General features: G+C 39.6%; 4 protein-coding genes across 9 annotated transcripts in view; 2 read left to right on the top strand and 2 right to left on the bottom strand.

Moving 5' to 3' along the window:
- LOC105155301 overlaps positions 1-1,609 on the bottom strand; it is a gene marked incomplete in the record, with an annotated part of 2,401 nt that extends 792 nt beyond the window's left edge. Inside the window, 3 exon segments of the mRNA XM_011071178.2 lie at positions 3-558; positions 663-1,207; positions 1,302-1,609. Of these exon segments, the coding sequence (XP_011069480.1) occupies positions 114-558; positions 663-1,207; positions 1,302-1,475 (1,164 nt within the window).
- On the top strand, positions 2,706-5,575 carry LOC105155285 (aspartic proteinase Asp1). The gene is made up of 9 exons (XM_011071162.2): positions 2,706-3,024; positions 3,635-3,752; positions 3,833-4,059; positions 4,174-4,401; positions 4,473-4,611; positions 4,692-4,886; positions 4,980-5,052; positions 5,142-5,229; positions 5,320-5,575. Exons 1-9 carry the CDS (start codon positions 2,873-2,875, stop codon positions 5,420-5,422), a joined length of 1,323 nt encoding a protein of 440 aa, XP_011069464.1. The 5' UTR covers positions 2,706-2,872; the 3' UTR covers positions 5,423-5,575.
- On the top strand, positions 5,810-9,688 carry LOC105155253 (replication factor C subunit 3). The gene is made up of 9 exons (XM_011071125.2): positions 5,810-6,274; positions 6,882-7,098; positions 7,752-7,831; positions 7,926-8,085; positions 8,234-8,315; positions 8,608-8,737; positions 8,819-8,882; positions 8,956-9,024; positions 9,274-9,688. The coding sequence occupies exons 1-9, from the start codon at positions 6,076-6,078 to the stop codon at positions 9,371-9,373; spliced, it is 1,101 nt and encodes a 366-aa protein (XP_011069427.1). The 5' UTR covers positions 5,810-6,075; the 3' UTR covers positions 9,374-9,688.
- Positions 9,904-19,386, bottom strand: LOC105155261 (protein CELLULOSE SYNTHASE INTERACTIVE 3). Of its 6 annotated transcripts, none has more exons than XM_011071134.2 (8): positions 19,218-19,385; positions 18,677-18,860; positions 18,240-18,357; positions 14,865-17,916; positions 12,021-14,565; positions 11,121-11,575; positions 10,701-10,817; positions 9,904-10,533 (listed from the first exon to the last, which is right to left on the bottom strand). In XM_011071134.2, the coding sequence occupies exons 3-8, from the start codon at positions 18,302-18,304 to the stop codon at positions 10,372-10,374; spliced, it is 6,396 nt and encodes a 2,131-aa protein (XP_011069436.1). In that variant the 5' UTR covers positions 18,305-18,357; positions 18,677-18,860; positions 19,218-19,385; the 3' UTR covers positions 9,904-10,371. The 6 variants fall into 6 exon arrangements, with proteins under 6 accessions (XP_011069436.1, XP_011069442.1, XP_011069454.1 ...); XM_011071140.2 differs by having other exon boundaries at positions 18,240-18,344; XM_011071152.2 differs by having other exon boundaries at positions 18,677-18,791.

Raw genomic sequence — 19,568 nt, 5'->3', positions numbered from 1 at the left:
AATTGTTTGAATTCCTTAAAATTCCAAATCCCAGATGCCTGTTTCTACACTGAATTGCTTTAGTATGCTAAATCTATTACAAGTATGGCAAAAAAAGGAAAAAGAAACCTTGATTAACAAGTATGATGTAAAATATTAGCAGCATCAGATCTCTGTTCTTCTGTCAATTCCTCTGGGAACTTGACTGAAAATGTGATCACCAAGTTTCCTCTTGTTGCTGGCTCATTTTGCTTTGGCATGCCCTGTTCTGCTATAATCTTCTCATAACCAGGGTGGACTATATCATCGATCGTCAAGCTCATTGTCTGCCCGCCTAACAACGGGACTGAAAGAGTGCAACCGGTTAGAGCGCCAACCAATGGAATTTCAACTTCCAGTTCTAAATCATCGTCTTGTCTCCTGAACAAAGGGTGGTCTTTCTCAGCTACTACAAATATTACATCTGCAGGATCAGTGCCAGGTATTTCGTCTCCCATGCCTTCGAATGTTATCTTTGTACCTTTTGTCCATCCTGGCTTCACTTTTATCGTAAGAACTTCATCCTCCTCTACCATTTGCCTGCCAGTAGAATCACAGAAATTGTAAGTTTCTTATCTTGGTATCAGAGGCTTTACATTGTGAACAAATTGCACTACTAATAACAGTGAAGTATTTATCATTACCCCTCGTCTGTAACTGCATCTCTTGTGATCTTCATCTTCTTGATGCAACCGAAACAGAGCTCCTCAAGCGTGCAATCAAGCTGCTGCTCCATTGCGGGCGGTTTTAGGAGCCCATTTGAGTTAGAATACAGGATGGGGGTTGCGCCCGGTCTGCTGGTGCATCTAGAAAACGAGCGAGATAAGGCAGCCGATGGTGCCTCCATGCTGTTCCTCTGGCTCCTTGTCCTCGAAAGGGATGCTTTGGCTGCCTGCGGTTTCTTGCTTGGTGCCTCCATGCTATTTCTCTGGCTCTTCGTCCTCGAAAGGGATGCTTTGGCTGGCTGCGGTCCTCTGCTTGGAACTTGGGACACAGGTGACGGACATGTACTCGTCAAGACCACAGGGTTCCATTGAGGCGATCTCGTCATGTGATCGTCGCAACTCCTGCGCGTGTACGAACGCGGCGGAGAACCAACGCCAACGCGCCCTGAATCATGCACTTCTTGCATGTCATCTGTATCGTCTGCTTTCCTGTTTTCAAGCTCTCGATTTCTGTAATTATTGGTCTGCGGATCGGATAAGTGCATGATATGAACAATGGATCTTATTTTTGCATCATATCAAATAAAATCATATGATGAATCTATACATAAAACTCACCTTGATATCATCCTCAGTTGATCTGTGCTTGTTCTTGCTTCCTGATTTCCTGAAAAGCAGAAAATGCTTCTCTGGATAGCATTTGAAAAGAAACGATTTGCATGCCTTGCAAAATCTCCCAAAGCCTAGAACATGAAACAGATCCTGGGAATGTGATCTTGAATGTTCCCCCATGGAAGGTATGAATGATGATATCTTTCTGAGAGAGAGATTGAGAGAGAGAATGATATATGGGATGGATGGCTAGCCTAACACAGAGCGCCTTCCGAGGCCTTTTATTAGCTCCAACAGTTGAGAAAGTTTGCAAGAGCAGCTCATCTTTACCTTCTTACCTGTCCCATTACTTATCCATTTTAAGATTATATTGATTTTTTTTTTTTAGAAATTCAATCTAATTATATAAAATATTAATTTATATTGGTCAGCCGACGAGTTTATAGTTCAACGAAAGTGATCAATTTCTATTTACTATATAATTCATTGTATTTGGTTGGATTACAATTTTCGACCCTTGACATTCATCATATTATTTTTCTTTTATCATGAGTGAGATATTTTAGGATTCAAACCCAAATTTATCTATTCGTGTTTTCTAGAAATAAAAATACATTTTATTTAATTGTGTTTTTTTTACATAAATAGAAAAGTCGGTATGTATATTATCTATGTCCCGGAATCAAAGCTATTATTTTCTTTTTTCAAAATGTCTTAGAATCAATTTCTATCATGTAAAATATATATATTATTTTTAAAATGATCATCTAATTTAATACAACAATTCATCACCTGTTAAATTGTGATTGTGTACTATTCATATTATTTAGAATTAGTTTATACTAAAATAGTTTCGTATGAATTACAATAAAATGACACCTAACAACTACTTATTTTAGAGTTTGCAGAACAATTTAAAATATTAATTTTTATACCTCATAATTTTATTTTATTTTTTTCTGAGGCCAACCCTCCAACAATTACCTTTCGGATAAGAAACGCTCAATTACAATTCAAGATATACAATGGGTCGGATTGGATCTTGACAAGCACGGAACAGTCTGAAAGAGCCCGATCCAAAACCCAGTTACCATTGTACATGTTGTATTTAAGAGTTGTCAACATATGAACTTTTTCAATAAAAAAATTAGCAAAAACTGATCATATATGATAAAGTATAAATTTTGAAAAACTTAAATAATAAATTAATAAAAAAAATTTAAATATCAAAATATAATCGTTATAATTCAAATAACAAAATATTATTTTATCATATAATATAATTTGTGAGTCTCTATAGTCAAAACGCGTCTAACGTTTTACAACCGCGTATGCCAAGAGAAACTTCCAAGAAGCAGAAATTCATATATACACGTGGAATTTTCAACTGCTGCCATTTCTCTCTACCAACACACTCAGTGAAGACTAGACTCGAAGAGAGGCGTCCCGACAGTGTTGTGTTTTTTGCCTTTTTTTTTTGGGCAGTCATCGTATGAGTCTTTTTCTATTTGTTTTCTGCTCTATCCTGAGCGATTGCAAAATCCCTTTTAAAAAGTGATCAAACCCATCGGGGGAATATGCATCAAAAGATGTACTTGAGAGCAGTGGTGTTGTTCCTTTTGACATGGATTGCAGCTGCTGCCTATCAGCCTCAGAAGCAGCTAAAATCTGCGAAAGCCTCTGGGTCCTCTGTGATTTTCCCCGTCTCTGGAAATGTTTATCCTAAAGGGTGTGGGCACTCGTTTCTCTGATTTTCTTGATTCTTTTACTTGTTTGTTGGGATTGAGAATCTTGATGGGGTTTGTTTGTTTGTAAATACATGTTTGGCTGCGTGTTTCTGAGTTTTGTATTCTTGAATTTCTTGATTGATGTTTGGTTGTGGTTTTAGCTGGGATTTTGAGTGAATGTGATCGATGATTATCTTAATCTTTAATTTGTATTTTTTTTTTCTGTGGATGTTTGGAGGATTAATGTTCAGGACACTGTTTTTGTCTTCTCTTTTTAGGACTTGTGAAATTATTTACCTCATCATGTATGAAATTTGGATCTTTGTTATATTTCCCCCCCTGACTTTGCACCTTTACCGTGTCTTGCTATGGTGATCTGGAAATTTTTTTTACTGATACTGAGTTTATTAAGTAATTCTGTTCATTCAACTTGTTTAGCCCTGACATCAGTGGGACAATGACTAATCAACCATTTTTTGTTCTCTCAAGTAGTACCTCTTGTGATTATTAACAAATGCCATCTTGTTTTGGAATTTGTTTTTATCTGGTTTCTGTCATCAAATTTTCATTTTTGCTGTAAAGCAGATTGTTGATGCTCATTCTTTGTTGTAGGTACTATCATGTGACAATAAACGTCGGCCAACCTCCTAAACCTTACTTTTTGGATATAGATACTGGCAGTGACCTCACTTGGCTACAGTGTGATGCACCTTGCACGAAATGCACACCAGTAAACTTTTGCCTCGACTCAGTTAATCGTTGTATGATCTTCAGAGATATGCTGATCCTCTTGCTGTAATGTATTTGCAGGCCCCTCACAGTCTTTACAAACCGAAAAGAAACCTTATCATGTGTCAGGATCCTTTATGTGCCTCCCTTCATGGGCCCGGAATCCATGATTGTCATGCGTCACAGGAGCAATGTGATTATGAGGTTGATTACGCTGACCATGGTTCGTCTTTAGGTGTTCTGGTCAAGGACTCGTTTCCTCTTAAATTTACCAATGGTAGTGTGGTAGCTCCACTGCTAGCATTTGGGTGAGGCACCTGCTGATCTCTTGAATTCTAGTCTTTAACTTTTCAGGCTGTAAAAAAATGTCACCGATTTGTCCAATTCAGTTGATTACTGATTGGTTACTTGGTAATATATAGATGTGGGTACAATCAAGAAGTTCCAGATTCAGCTCATCTACCTTATGTTGATGGTGTCCTTGGCCTTGGCATTGGAAAATCAAGCATTTTAGCGCAGCTGCGAGATATGGGCCTGACACGGAATATAGTCGGCCACTGTTTAAGTGGAAAGGGTGGAGGGTTCCTTTTCTTTGGAGACGATTTTCTCCCTAAGTCAGGGATTGTATGGAAGCCTATATTGAGCCAATCGTAAGTCTTCATCACTTTATTTATTAAGCTTTTGTATATCAATTGCTTACTGTGTTCTGCTTCTTCTTTAGGAAATACTACTCCTTAGGACCAGCCGACCTCCAATTTGGTGGTCAAGCTACTAATGTTAAAGGCCTCCCAATAGTCTTTGATAGTGGAAGCACTTACACCTACTTCAGCTCTCAAGCATACAAAGGCCTAGTGTCTCTGGTGAGATTTTAGTATGTCTATGGTTTCTTGAAAGTTGTTTGATCCGCATATATGAGCTAACAAAGGTTTCATTTTTTCAGATAAAAGGGGACTTAAATGGGAAGCAACTGAAAGATGCAGTGGAGGACAGAAGCCTTCCTGTGTGCTGGAAAGGTGCTAAACCCTTCAAATCCATTCGTGATGTGGTTAACTACTTCAAGCCTTTGGTATTGAACTTCACAAACGCTAAGAACATTCATCTTCAGCTGCGCCCAGAATCTTATCTTATCGTCACGGTGAGCGTATATCTTTACCTGCCTGGCTCTTTTCAATATTGGAAGACACCAGTAGTATTTCAGAAAGCTTGAATTGGTGTTGTCTTGATTCAGGAACATGGCAATGTCTGCTTAGGCATCTTGGACGGTGGCGAGGTTGGACTAGGAAATATCAATGTGATAGGAGGTAGGAATTTATACACAACTCCCACTGCATGTATAAAATGCTCCTTTCTAGCAATCTGATTGCAAAAACCACATTCAACGTGCGTGCAGACATTTCCCTGCAAGATAGACTGGTGATCTACGACAATGAGAGACAGCAGATCGGATGGGCTCCAGCAAACTGCGACAGGCTTCCAAAGTCGTGACCAATTATATTGTTTTTGTTTGGTTTCAGCTTTAGTGGGCTGGAGGCAATCCTCACCAGGATTTTTTGTTTATCTATTAACAGCACGGATGGTGATATTTGTCTGCCTTATGCTGCCAATGATGGTATGTTGGAACAAGTATGGCATGCAAGTTTTGGTTTCTGGAGGAGGCAAGGCAGAAAGTAAAAGCAGCAATAATGCCTAATTCAGTAGCATAGCATATATGTAATTCTGTGCTGTTGTAAGATTTAGTATATAATACATGGGAATGTTTTGCACATAGTGGTGAATATTGAGGGCATTATTCCAAACATATTATCTTTGTGTTGTTGGATATCATCCTGCCTTTTTCCCGTTTACAGAAATATTTGCTCACCCCTTGGCTAGACTGGTCATCAACAACATTTTGTGTATATTTACACTTTTAAGTCAAAAATGAACAACCATTATAATTTGTAAATATTATGTCAGAGAATAAAATTCATTTTTTACTATATATAAAGTAGTGATTCTGAAAAAAATAGTCAACTCCAAAAAAGAAAAATTCCAAATAAGATTGGCGCCAAATATGCGGGTGGGCTTCCTCTGTGGTTCTGTACCCTCATATTTTATCCAATTCTAGAAACCGAGGAAAACTCGCGTCTCGTTGAGGACTGCTAGTTAAACTGAACCCGCTACTCCTAACTATTTAAACTCACGACTTCACTGCAGAGACTGGAGCATAATCTACAGGAGGCAGTTCCACTGCCCGGCGCATGCCACCATAAGAGAGAGAGAGAGAGAAGGAATTGCACAAGTCCGAAAAGCAGCACAAACGGTGTCGTCTTGTCTCTGGAGAAATGGCAGAGGTGGTTTCGCTCATGGACATCGACGACGACAACGACAACGACAACAGCCACTCTCTGAAGCTCAACAGCAAGGGCAAAAATGTTGTCGTTTCAGCTGCTCCACCGGACTCGAAAGCCACTCCGTGGGTCGAGAAGTACCGCCCTCATTCTCTAGCCGACGTCGCCGCTCACCGTGATATTGTTGAAACCAGTAAATTACTCTTCTGCTCCTGCTTCTCTATACTTATATTATTTCATGCGCATTTCTTCGAACAGTTGCTGGGCTTAATATTGGGAATCCCAGCTAAGGAATCTCTGCTATGGAGTGCTAAGCTTTGTTGATTGTAGTGGCTCTGCCATGCTTTGATCTTTACTTTTGCGTGCCATTGGAAAGTTTGTGTTTGCTTATTCATAGAATTTGATACTTATTCAGATTCCGGTTTTAAATGATTCATGTGCAAGAAGCATGTCATTTTCAGCTATTTATTTGCCTTTCACTATTGGAATACTCTTTGAAATTTTATCAAGTGATGCTATGGTTAGTAGTGTGCTCTATTTTTTTTTGCCACGTTTTCTTTAGGATTGGATGATTTATGCTCCTCTTGTGTTATTGTTTCGCTAGTTCACTCGTGCATTCCAGGTCCTTTGTTTGTATTTCCAAATTCTACCATCACATCATTATCACCATGGTTAGGTCTTATATCTATCTTAATTCTCATTGTTCTACAGCTGCTGCGTTATTCCACATGCATAGGTATAATCTAGCGCTCAGTATCTTGTATGCATTTATAATTCTTATAGGGGGTTTTCTGCCACAGTTGATAGATTGGCAAGTGGGAACAGATTACCCCATTTGCTACTGTATGGACCGCCTGGAACAGGGAAGACATCCACTGTTTTGGCACTGGCTCGGAAGCTCTATGGCACCCAGTTGCCAAACATGGTTCTAGAGCTGAATGCATCTGATGATCGTGGAATTGATGTGGTGAGGCAGCAGATTCAGGACTTTGCAAGCACTCAGAGCATCTCCTTTGGGTATTTTCTGAGACACACATATGCTCTTCTGGCACATCTCTTTCTTATGTATATGACTAATTGCATGAATGAATCGTTATACCTCTCTGGTTAGACGCATCAATGAGCTGAGTGAAAAACCATCAGGCTGAACTTTCTACAAAAAGGGTCAATATATGCTACCCCTTAAATTTGGTTAGAGGAAATGGATCAAAGAAACTTTTGGGAATGGATATTGAATTACTTTATGCAAGGGTAATTACTTGCATGCAGATGCAACAGATTATGCGTTGCCAGTTATGCTGCCTAAGTTTTGAATATATAGTTTGCTTGCTTTATATAGTATCTGTGAGCCATGATAGATAACTGGAATGCATACTTTGACCATGGTTTATATGCTTTATAAGAAAATTGAAATTGTTATGAGTACGAAGTCTATAGACAACCAACTGGCAGGTTGAGAAATAATATAACGAAAATCCAGAAGTTAATTTCGATTGTCAATCTGTTTTCTGCGATGAGTTTGTTGGGTATTTGAACATCTGCTTTCCTGCAGAGCAATAATAGCACACTTATTGTGTCTCTCCAGTTATTGAAAATGTAATAGCACACTTATTGTGTTTCTCCAGTTATTGAAATTTTTTTTTCTCAAATTCTGTAGCTTCTGTTTGCAGAGCAAAGTCGGCTGTGAAATTGGTTTTATTGGATGAGGCAGACGCCATGACTAAGGATGCACAATTTGCTCTTCGCAGAGGCACAAATCTTTTACTTTTCTTATGGCTGCGTCCATTGTTTTATTCTATTGGATTTAGAGTACTGAATTTTGCTGCATTTCTTTTGCTTTGCAGTGATTGAAAAATACACAAAAAGCACTAGGTTTGCTTTGATTTGCAACAATGTCAACAAGATCATACCAGCATTACAATCAAGATGTACACGGTTCCGCTTTGCTCCTCTGGATGCTGTCCATGTGACTGAGAGGCTTAAACATGTAATTAATGCTGAAGAGTAAGTTTGAGCTTGTTTTTTGCCATAGTTAATTGAATGGGTTTCATCTTTTAGATTTTAACCGGACGACTAGAACTATTGATAGTTATAATTTAGTTTCAGTTCCTAGTTCAGGAAAACATCAATTTGTCACATTTCATTATTTCAGGCTTGATGTTCCTGAAAATGGTCTGAAAGCTCTTGTACGGCTGAGTAATGGTGATATGAGAAAAGCCTTGAATATTTTACAGGTTAGTATCTTGCTTGCAGCTTCATATTATTCCTTTGTCTGCTAAGGAATATAACTTCGTTCCGGAGAAATTTAAGGTCCATGACGGGCTTCATGTTATCTTCGCTGACCCTGCCTATACCTGGCCATAGGAGAACTTTGTTGGCAACTTGCATGTGTAAATGATAAATGGGCCTTTGTTTTTCGCTTAATACTTTGCTTGGCCTTTAATGTGCTTGATGTAGCCATAATTTTGTTCCCTTTTTCTTGACTTATTGCTCAAAGACTATATAACCCTTGCTAGTTGTGTGCAGTCAACGCATATGGCTTCTCAGCAGATCTCAGAGGAAGCTGTGTACTTGTGCACTGGAAATCCTCTGCCTAAGGACATAGAACAGATTTCCTACTGGCTCCTGAATGAGCCCTTCACCACTAGCTGCAAAAGTATCACCAATGCCGAATATTAATACTACCTTTCTTTTCTGCTGTTCATCTATTCATTTTGTTGCCATTAACTATGTACAGGAATATCTGAAATCAAGACCAGAAAAGGGTTGGCTCTGGTAGATATTGTGAGAGAAGTAACCATGTGCGTACTCATGTTTTTGTCTGTTCATGTGGCGAAAAATTCCTTTTACTCATCTCTTGCTGCCTGATGTCAGGTTTGTTTTTAAGATCAAGATGCCATCCGATGTCCGCATTCAGCTTATTAATGAAATGGCCGAAATCGAGTATGTACCTTTTCCTATGTATACACTTAAATCTGGACTAACATATTGGTATTCTGGTGTAAAGATACTGTAATTGGTTCAATAGTTGTTATTTTTGCTAGAGAACTTGATATCAAGACTGAGTCGCTGAATTGACTTCATGCTTATCACAAGGGACCTTTTCTACTATATGGAATTCATTGGCATTTGTACTTTGTATCTGCTTTGTAATAATTGTGTTAAGTTGCTCGCTATTCTTTTGGTATGCAGATACAGGTTGAGTTTAGCATGCAATGATAAGTTGCAGCTTGGATCACTAGTTGCTGCTTTTACACAAACTAGAGCTTCGCTAGTTGCTGCTGCAAAATAATGAAGTTGAAGTGTTCTGACGAATGTATTTCATCTATCAGTTGCAAAATCAATTATATGATGCTTTTTTATGATGATCACAGTCCAGTAGATGCAAATGGTTGGGTACTTATCTTGTGTCTCTCGCACTGTCAGCAGCAATGTGTGTTCTTTGTCTTAGTTATCTATGGTATATAGGCTATTCTTCCTTGCAGCACCAAGAAAACACCATGAAGTTACCATGAAAGGTCTGCAATGGAATTTTGCATGATTTTCTGCTGTTTTCTTTACAATGGTCCAACTTCTTGACATTTATAATATCTTGTGTGAATCAGGAGAGCAGCTCTTCAACAGGAAAGTTCTGAGACACGTTTCTAGTAGTTTATTAATTGCCGAATGTGATATTTCTGCAAGTTCGTTAATTTTGTCATTATCATTCTAAGGTCAAGACTGGGTATGGCTGGCTGGTTCTGAAAATTGGAAGATGCTACTAAGATATAGATTCCAACAAAAGCCAATCCATGTAAAACCCTCATATACGAGACCAGGGACTGCAGAACTGGAGGCCTAGTCTGAGAAGATAGATTGGCACCAGTCAGATTCATGCTTTCCAACCTATTTTGCATTTACATTTTAACTGATAAATTACATAATTATCAAGTGCAGCCTCCTTTTGCCATTGACAGTGGAGCACTTTTCCAATTATGCTACAAGACCTAATTTTTACTGTACAAGAAGTTGCTGTTTAAAGAACTCCATAAACTATACCGTGGAAACCTCATCCGACACTCACTAGCCCTCGTGAACTTGTGACATTTCACATTTTTGCAGTTCAGATGGCATAATATGCAGTAAATTCAAAACTGAAACTCTGTAGCTGGATATTAACATTGGGCTAGAAAACCCCACATTCTTCACCAATATACGAAAGTATCATCTTCTGTGCGATGCATGGCTTGATCCTTTTGCCCTGTGCCAAGCTTGTATTGCGCTCTAAGCATTGACAAAGATGTTGCACTTTCACACACTTTCATTTGACATCCTATTGGACCAGGTTATCTCAATTTCAAGCGTCCTGGATGAGCTATCTTTGTTGGCACCCTGGCTAAGGCCGAAAACACCACTGTACACTCCTTCATTCACGACTTTGTCAATTTTAATTGTTACTCTTCCAAGACTAGTCTGAGAAAAAGGGACAACTAATCAGAAAGATTCGTTCACTCAACTACATTTCAAATTGATTATCAAACACAGAAATATTGTCTAAGATTTGTTATCATCACAGGGATTGGCTATACCATGATTAAGAAATGGGGGTTATAATTAAATGGAGGTGAAAGTCAAGCTACCTTTCCAAAAGTACTTCTGCTTCTGCACGATATGTGCAACTTTTGCCCCTTAGGTGGTACATCAAAGGCCCATGTGAACGCTTCTTTCCATTCTGGCGATGTGTTATGGCTCACAACCTGACAAAATATAGAACAAAGATAATCAAGATTTAACAGACAGACAGTGTCTCCAAGCATGGCTAATAGATCTTATCATGATTTCCTAAATAAAATAAAAAGCCAACTAATACAGAAAATTGTCTCCGTAGATGCAACATACCCAGTTATTCTATCATCTTTTAGACTATGATATAACAGGTCAGCTGAGTATGTCTCAATTATGTAGGGCTAGAAAGCAAGTACCAAGCAACCCAATGACATCCCACACAAACATAACAATCTCGAGAGGGAATGACATTTGGAAGTCAACTAATTCAATACCTTAGTCTGCCTAGCAGGGCCGCTGCCGATAGTTAATCGGCAATACGCATGTGTGCCTCCCAGAACATGCTTCAAGTTGTTTGCTCGCTTGATGGTGACTGTTAAACAACCAGGTAAACAATTCAATAAGTTTTCTACTCTTTCATGAAAACTTGGAGGGCATGTCTTCATTAGCATTTGCAAAACCGGAATGGCTTCAGCTGCAACCATAGCTTGGGATTTTGACAAGTCCAGCGGCATGGTCGACCAGGATTGTTTCAGCAAGCATAAGGTAGTCAATATAGAATCCTGAGCAGCTTCGCTCCCAGACTTCAGTGCTGTGACCAAATGTGGAATACACAGCGTTGCTGCTTCAGACATATGGAGCTTATGAAAATTGGAAAAAATAACATGTATTGTCCTCAACACCTCTTCATTGACAGTTGCTGTGGACCATAATTCCCTCTCTAGAGCCGCTGCATGGTGGAAAAATATGATGAGAAACCCCTCTGTCTGAATTCATCCCTCTCTATGAGTAAAACGAAGGAGTACATAAAAAGGAGAAATGTCCAAATAAACAAGCAAGAATATGCCAACAGAAGCAGCAAACCAAGTACGATACACCATTATTTGAATATATAACGCCTGCATTCAGGAATAAATGGATTCGATCTACAATTTTAGAATTAGAAAATTGCTATTTCGAGAGGAAGAGTTCCAGTGCTATTTTAGTGATAATGAACAATAGAAGATGGTTCCTTGAGCTGTTTTCTTGAAGCCATTTTTTGGCCACTATGTATTCTTCTTAGAATAACATGTAAGATCCTCATATATTGGAAAGCCCGATCAATCTAGCCATTGCAAAGTTTAACCCCCATTAGACAAACAAAAGTAAAAGTGAGAATTATCAAGAAAAAGCACCTGTCAGTGATCGGATTAGCTCATTTGATACATATTCTTGAAGGGTGTGATTTGAAAATAAAAATTTGATGAGCAGTGCTGCCTGTGCCGCAACGTCTGAATTCTGTGACAGCACCTGTTCTTGAATCACCAAGATGCCACCCGATTCAGCAACAGCTCTCCTATTGGTTCTGCTGCGCATGACAAGGTTTTGTAATGCACAAATTGCCACCATTTTCATTTCCTCTGTCGGCTGATCTTCGAGCAGGCTCACTAGTGCTCGGCATGCAAAAACAGAATCAGTAGCTCTGGCAAGCCCTTCATGTTGGGAGAGGTCACCAAGAGCAAGAGCTGCGAGAAGTCTACCAATTTGTGATTTTGTTTGTGGGTCTAGCAAATATTGAGAGAGAGGTGCAATTGCATATTTAGAAGCCTTCATTCCCCGCACTCTTGCATTATTGAATAAAGCTTCAAGTAGTCTACCTGAAGCTTCTTCACATTGGTGAGACCTTAGTAAATCTAACAAAGCATCAATAGCACCAGCTTCAACCATCAGTTCGGCACTTGAAGCCTCAGTTTTTTCTTGAACCGTGAGAGCATTTAGTGCAACCTTAACGGTGCTCTCCACAGTTGAGTGCAGCATTTTTACAAGTGCCACAGCAGGAACATTCAGATAGTATTCAGCATCCGATCTCAGAAGATTTGAGAGAACTAAGGCAGCAGATTCCCATAAAGCCTCAGGAGGTAAAGGGTCATCTTGAATAATGACCTTGGAGAGCTCAAAAATACCGCCGGCATCACAAACTGCCTTCGGCAAACTTAAGGAGATGTTTTCCAAGGCCTTTATTGCAGTTTGCTGTAAATTCAATATGCCAATACCTGCAAGCTGAACAAGAGGAACAACTGCACTTTTCGTTGTTATATCTTGCTTAAAATGTTCTTGTTCAAGCAGGTGAGACAACAACTCTGTACCAAGCTGTTGGATAGCTTGTAGTGGGGATTCCAGAAATGAGATAAGTGGTTCAATGACTTGGCTAGGAGTAAGTTTCAAAGTTGAAAGACTTTGGGGTTTCTCCAGAATGTTGACAAGTGCTTGCAGGGCACTATGCTGTCCCCACAATCCAAAATCTGTCTTAAGCAGTACCATAAACAGAGGTTCTACAATTTTTGCTGCAGCAGAACTTTTTGAAATGGCACTACTGTTTGTCAGGATGCGGAAGAGTTCTGCAATCATGGCACACAATGAAGTGGGAGCAGTGGGGAGTAACTCAAGACAATTATCTATAATTCCAGCATTGACCATATCCAACTTGCGCGGAGTTCTGTCTTTTCCCAATTTAATGAGTGCACAGATGCTTGCTTCAATAAGCCTATGATTTGATCCAGAAACCAGTCCAACAAGCATACCAACAACGTCATGATCTGATGGAATCTCCACTTGCTTTTCATCATCCAATAATCTCTCAAAAGCACAAACACCAGATTCAATTGCAGTCTCTTTATCAGATTGCATCAGCAATATTAGGGGTTCTATGCATTCAGAGACAATTGGCAATTCTCTGACTCTTGGATTATCAAAAAGCACGCAGCACAACTCTGCAGCATCACTCTTCATTTCCCATGTGGAAGCAGACGAGAGGATTTTACAGATGCTATGAAGAGGATTCCCTTCCACTTCAGCCAGCATAGCTGCCCTTGAGTTACAATCTGAAGTCAACTTAACTAGTGCACTTAAAGCAGCCTGTTGCTCACATTCCGACGTAGTATCAAGCATATCAGCCAAAGGCTGAATTGCTTGAATTGATGATTCAGAATCTCTGACATTATCAGCATCAAAGAGTTCATTTAATGCTCTAGCAGCACTTAATCTTGCACTTCTTGACCCCAAGTGAAGAACAGCAATGAGTTGATCCATGCAACTCGCTGCTGCTTCATATTGAAGAAGATCTGGATTGCTAAACAATATTCTTAGTAATTCAGATATGGTTGCCTCATTTAGATCTTGAGGGCTTAATGATAGATATTTACTCAGAGCATCCAGAGCTCCAGCTTCAGCCATGAGTAGTTTATTGGCATCATTCCCGTCAGCAATCTGAGTCAAAAGGCGAACAGCAAAAGGGGGGGCTCCTGGTCTATCTGGCAGAGGTCTCAGCAAATCAACAAGCAAAGGAATAGTCTTCCGAGCAACAGAACCCACTCTGACATCATCAATTAGGAATAGACTTTCCAGGACTACCTGGTCAGGATTCCTTATCAGAGAAAATTCTTCAGATAGGGCTATCAGATTTAGCATATTTGATTCCAAGTGTCCAATCAGGGTTGTCAACCCAGCTACTGCACCTGAGTTTGCTATAGCAAGATTTATTCCCTTGTTTCCATAGCAAACAAGACTTGCCATTGCCTGAGCAGCAAAATATCTGTCAATCATTTCATCAGACTTCAAGAGAATGGCAAGCGAGGGAACAAAATGTATGGCCATGGGAGCGGAGACAACATTAGCATCCTGGAAAAGTACAGCGGCAAGGACAGCGCTGATCCATACGCCCTCTGTGTCCCCAAACTCTGCCTGAAAAGAGGTGTCCACTTTCAGGAACCAAATTGGTTCTTAAATATGCTAAAGGATAAAGAAAATTACAGTAATGCAAATTCATGAATTTTGCCCCGCCTTTACACAGCTTTCTGCACCCATGCTTCATACTTTCTCAATAACTACATGAGAACTTGGATATACAAACTGATAGAAATTCCTTGTCAACAATATAAATAAAAGTAAAAATTTGTGGGCGCATATTGACCAGAAAGAAACAAGAAATTAGAAAAGAAACTATGACAATAGAATACCCAGCAGAAGCAATAGTTACCTACCGCTTCCTTGTTAGCATATTCTGCGAGCTTTTCAGATAGGGCTTCCAGTCCCCCAGCTTCCATCACGGTGATTTTGTGTTTTGAATGAGATGAAGAAATAATAGATAGCAACCATAAGGCAACAGTACCTCCTAATACAGTTGCAGGGTCAGGCACATGAATATCATCTCCATCTTGAAAAGCTGATCTATCTGTAAAACCTCTTGGAGTTGTAATTTCAAATTCAAGAGAAGAACTTTGCTTGATCATATCTACTAATGCATAAATAAGAGGCTTCATGTACCCCGATGCCTCAAGTGCACCCACTGATTGAATTTTATGTTCCTTAGCAGCACAAATTAGCAGAGCTATTCCCCCAACTCTCACTTCCAGGCTGCTAACTTTTGTTATTCTACTAGCCAATGCACCAATTGCTCGTGAATTTGAGATCAATAGGTTACCTAGAACAACTGGTTGATCCCGAGAAAGTCTAGACAAAATTTCTATCACTTTGTCTTGCACTGATATAGGTCCCTCACACAGGCACCGCACCAGAGGCTCTAGGCTTGATGGAACTTCAGATAGGGCAGACCAAGGTAAATAAGGTGAGTTTCTTCCCTGCTTTGTCCGAGCCAACAGCGAAACAACATCTAAAGCATCAGCAGCATCATTGTAATCCATATCAATTGCATTCAAGGAATCAACGACCGCAAGAACAGCAAATCGACACTGTGCCCTCCCGATAAGTACATCACCTACTGGAAAATGCTTCAATAGTTGGTAAAGAGCACAGGCAGCACTCTTCTTGCCTTCTAATGATCCTTCTCCTAATACTCTTGTTATTGCGGAAACAACATCCTCAGCCAGAGCTTCTGCAGCCACTTGACGATTTGACAACAAATTAGCTAATGCAGCCATTGCGCTTTCTGCAGAATCCATGGATGCTGTTTTTGCTAACTTGATTAAAGGCTGGACATCGCCTTCCGCAATGTAAGACATCTTAGATGGAATCTTAGTCTTAGTTGGACGAGATAAAGCACTCAATGCTCGAGCTGACTGAGTTACAATGCCCTGAGTTTTGCTAGTTAAAAGTTTTATACATGGATTAATAACTTCATCTGTTGCGAGACTATCACATATATCTTGTCGATTACTGAATAAATCAGCCAACACCGATGCTGCATACTCTTGTGTCTTCTCATCTGATGAATTGAGAACCTGGACAAGTGACCTCAGACCTGTATTGGCAGTAGTACCCTTATGCACAAGTTCACTATGTGATGCCGTGGAAAGTACATGGCCCAAAACTTTTATGATATGAGCCTTGGAGCTTGGAGAATCTGCAAAGAGCAAAGCTAACAACTGATTAATGGTGGCTGAATCAGCAGTCCTAGTAAGTTTTATCAGAGCCTTAGCAGAGGCTTCTTGCTCATTTGGTACACCAATTTTTAGGAGCCATAGAAGGGCTGGGATGGCCCCAGAACTTTCAACACAAGCTCGAATATCTTCACTATGGCAGCCCAATTTCCACAAAACACAAGCTGCACCTTCTCTTGCCCTCTGGGATCCAACTTCTATTAACTGGACAAGTGGTGGAATTCCACCAGCTGCAGTTATCGCCCACTTGCTGTCATCCACTTCTTCAGTGAGTATTGCAAGCATCTCAACTGCATACTCTTGGTGTTGTTCGCTGGATAACCCCAGAGACGAAATCAGCATTTGGATTCCTTCTCTCTTTCCCAAGGCCTCCCATACGCTTACTGTGTCAGTGCATAAGTGAATCAGAGCCAAAATCAAGTACTCTTGTGCATCACCTGTAGCCATTGTTATGAGGCCAATAAGCACCTTTTTAGCTTCCGATTGACTGATAGCAACTGATAGATTGGGATTGCTATATAGGCTGGCCATGGCCTCAAGGAGACGCTCCTGTACAAGCTTATTATCTCTAGGTTTTAAGAGTATAATCAAAATACTTTCAATTTTTGTTGATTCAAATGGTTCTTCATCATCACTCTGCTTGAAGACCATTAAAGCATAAGCAAGTGCTCCGATTATATCAGCCACTGGAGCAGCCAACCTTGGTGACTGAGAAAGCTCTCCAAGATACAGCAATAGTGCAGACATTCCACCACATATATTTGCTAAAGCTTGTGTTGAATGCTGCTGAAGAGCCTGCCCCCACTCTCCTTGCATACCTTCTTTGGAAGGAGCAACAATGGCTCCAATAAGCACCGGCATGCCCTGGGCATCAACAATGGCTTGCTTAGCTTCGGTCGATTTTAAGGAAAGAGCTTCTAATGCTTCAGCAGCACTGGCTCTGACAGAGGCATCCTTATGTTGACCTAAAAGCCCAAGCAAAGTTTTGATTGCCCCAGCACCAATTATCTTTGGTATGCTATCTGCGAAACCCAACATCAGGCATGCCAGGAGAGAGGCAGCATTGGATTGAGCAGTAGGATTGCCAGAGGAGAGAAGACCAACAATGATATCCACTCCACCAGCATCAAGAGTTGTTCGCCAATACCCATCTTTATCTCCACAAAGATTTCTTAATGCTCCTGTAACAAATCCTTCTACCACTTTGTCCTGCTTTTTGTTTCTACTTAGCTGCTCCCATAAGGTTGGCACCACGCCTTCTGTAATGAATATTTTCATGCCTACATGATCTGAAAGTACACCAGATGACACTACATATAATGCCTCTGCCGCAACCTTCCTAGCTTCAGTTGCATCAGATTTCAAAAGTGAGAGTAACGGCGGGATGCATCCACCTAAAAGTACCTTTATCCTCAAATCCTCATCTTTACATAGGACGCTTAATGTTGCAGCAACATTTATTTTTGCCAGTAGAGTGCCATTCCTAAGAATGGATACAAACAATGGCATTGCTTGGCCATGTGAACCAATAAGACCTCGTGCTTCCTTTCTTGCTTTAGCTATGCCTAGCAAACGAGCTGTCGTAAGCTCTCTTTCCTGTGGCGAAGACACATTAGAATGTAGCTGCTCGATCAATTGAGCAACCCTTGACAACATGCTCTCCTTTTCATCCATTTCTGTAGTTCCATTTGATTCCCTGAAGATAGATAATTGATTTAATTCAGAAAACATATTTTATATTTAAAAGCAGGGGTTTTACAAAAAAGAATGCAATTGGACTATATACCAAGAGTCATGACTATAAACTTTGAGCAATGCTCATGAGGAAAAAACCAATACATGACAATCCACTTAACCAACCATTGCTGTGCCAGCAATAGTAGGATTTAATTAGTGAAGTATCTTTTCTCCTTTTCTTATAAAATGGGAAGTTTGTCAGTACATAAGCCATAGACTGTAGCACTTGTCTAGAAAAACACTACATCATTTTCAGTGACATTAGCAAGTGAATGAACTTACTTATCTTTTCGAGATAGAGATGAAGCTTTTGGATCCCTTGATCCAGCAGGATATAACTTTGACATTTGCAAAAAGAAACCACCTTTCGACAAAGTCCTCACCCTCCTGCAGTTTACAACTAATTAAAACTCTCCATTAGATACCTGCGCCCATAATCCTGAAATAAAACTGAAAAGATCCCACTCGACCACAATTATATCCCCGTTCTAACTCATAATCCGACAACCCACACAAAATACATAATTCTGATAGATGGATTCTAAAGGGTTTGTGGCAAAATTATCTTAGACCCATTTCAAATCCAGTCAAACTGCTTTAACCTATGAGGATCCATTACTATAAATCTCAAAATATATATCCTTATGTAGAAACATCGAAATACCCAGCCAAAAACAAAATGCAAAAAAGAAAAAGGAAACCGCACTATCCTCAATTACCTGACCCCCAGAAATTGGTAGAATGCTGCTAGATTTAGCCCCTCCGAAGTTCTCCAAGATTCACCTTTTTCACTCCCAAAAGTTTCCCAAGTTTCTTCTCTTGCATATACGTCACCTACATTATATACAACCGTGTTGTACGACAATTCAGGCCAATTTTACAATAAAGGAGAAGCTGAATAGCCTGCACAGAGAACAGATACAATTTCGGTTCAACCACAGATCACCATTTTCAGGCAGAGACATGTATGCATATGCGAACTTATATGAACAGGGGACATTGCTGTGCAATATTATATGCATATGTATGTATAGGCATGCAAATAATCTACATTACCATTAAAAAACGTGAAATTTTGAATTAATTATAGGATCATATTTGATAAGCGGATTAATCAAAACAATGGCAGGGAGATCGGATCAGGTGAATATTATTTTATACAAACGCCCTCAGACCCCCTCAAAAAACCAAAAATAAAAACCAACAAATTAACCTAATTTAATCATCAGTTAAAGGTAAAGATAAATGAGCAGAATTAACCTCGAGATGTTAACTTTTTTGGAAAGAAGAGTCGTCAATGGAGGTAGAAAGAGGCGGAGAGAGATAGAGAGAGAGAGAGAGAGAGAGAGAGAGAGATGGAGACAGACAGCGAGAGAGAGAGGAGAGACTGTTCCCTTTTTCATTTCCTTTGTTTTCCTCTCATTGTCCTTTTCGAGTTCTTTTCTCTCACATCTACACACTATTATTATTATTTCATATTATTTTGTGATCAACAATCAAAGCTCCTCCAACCTAAGATTTTCATTTTTTTTTATTTTATCGGTGTTATAAATAATTAAGTTTTTTCTTAGTTATTTTCATAAAATTTCGATAAAATATATATATTCTATT

Source organism: Sesamum indicum, linkage group LG2 (assembly GCF_000512975.1).
Source record: "Sesamum indicum cultivar Zhongzhi No. 13 linkage group LG2, S_indicum_v1.0, whole genome shotgun sequence".
Classification (NCBI taxonomy): Eukaryota; Viridiplantae; Streptophyta; class Magnoliopsida; order Lamiales; family Pedaliaceae; genus Sesamum; species Sesamum indicum.
This window is presented reverse-complemented; position numbering and strand designations above follow the sequence as displayed.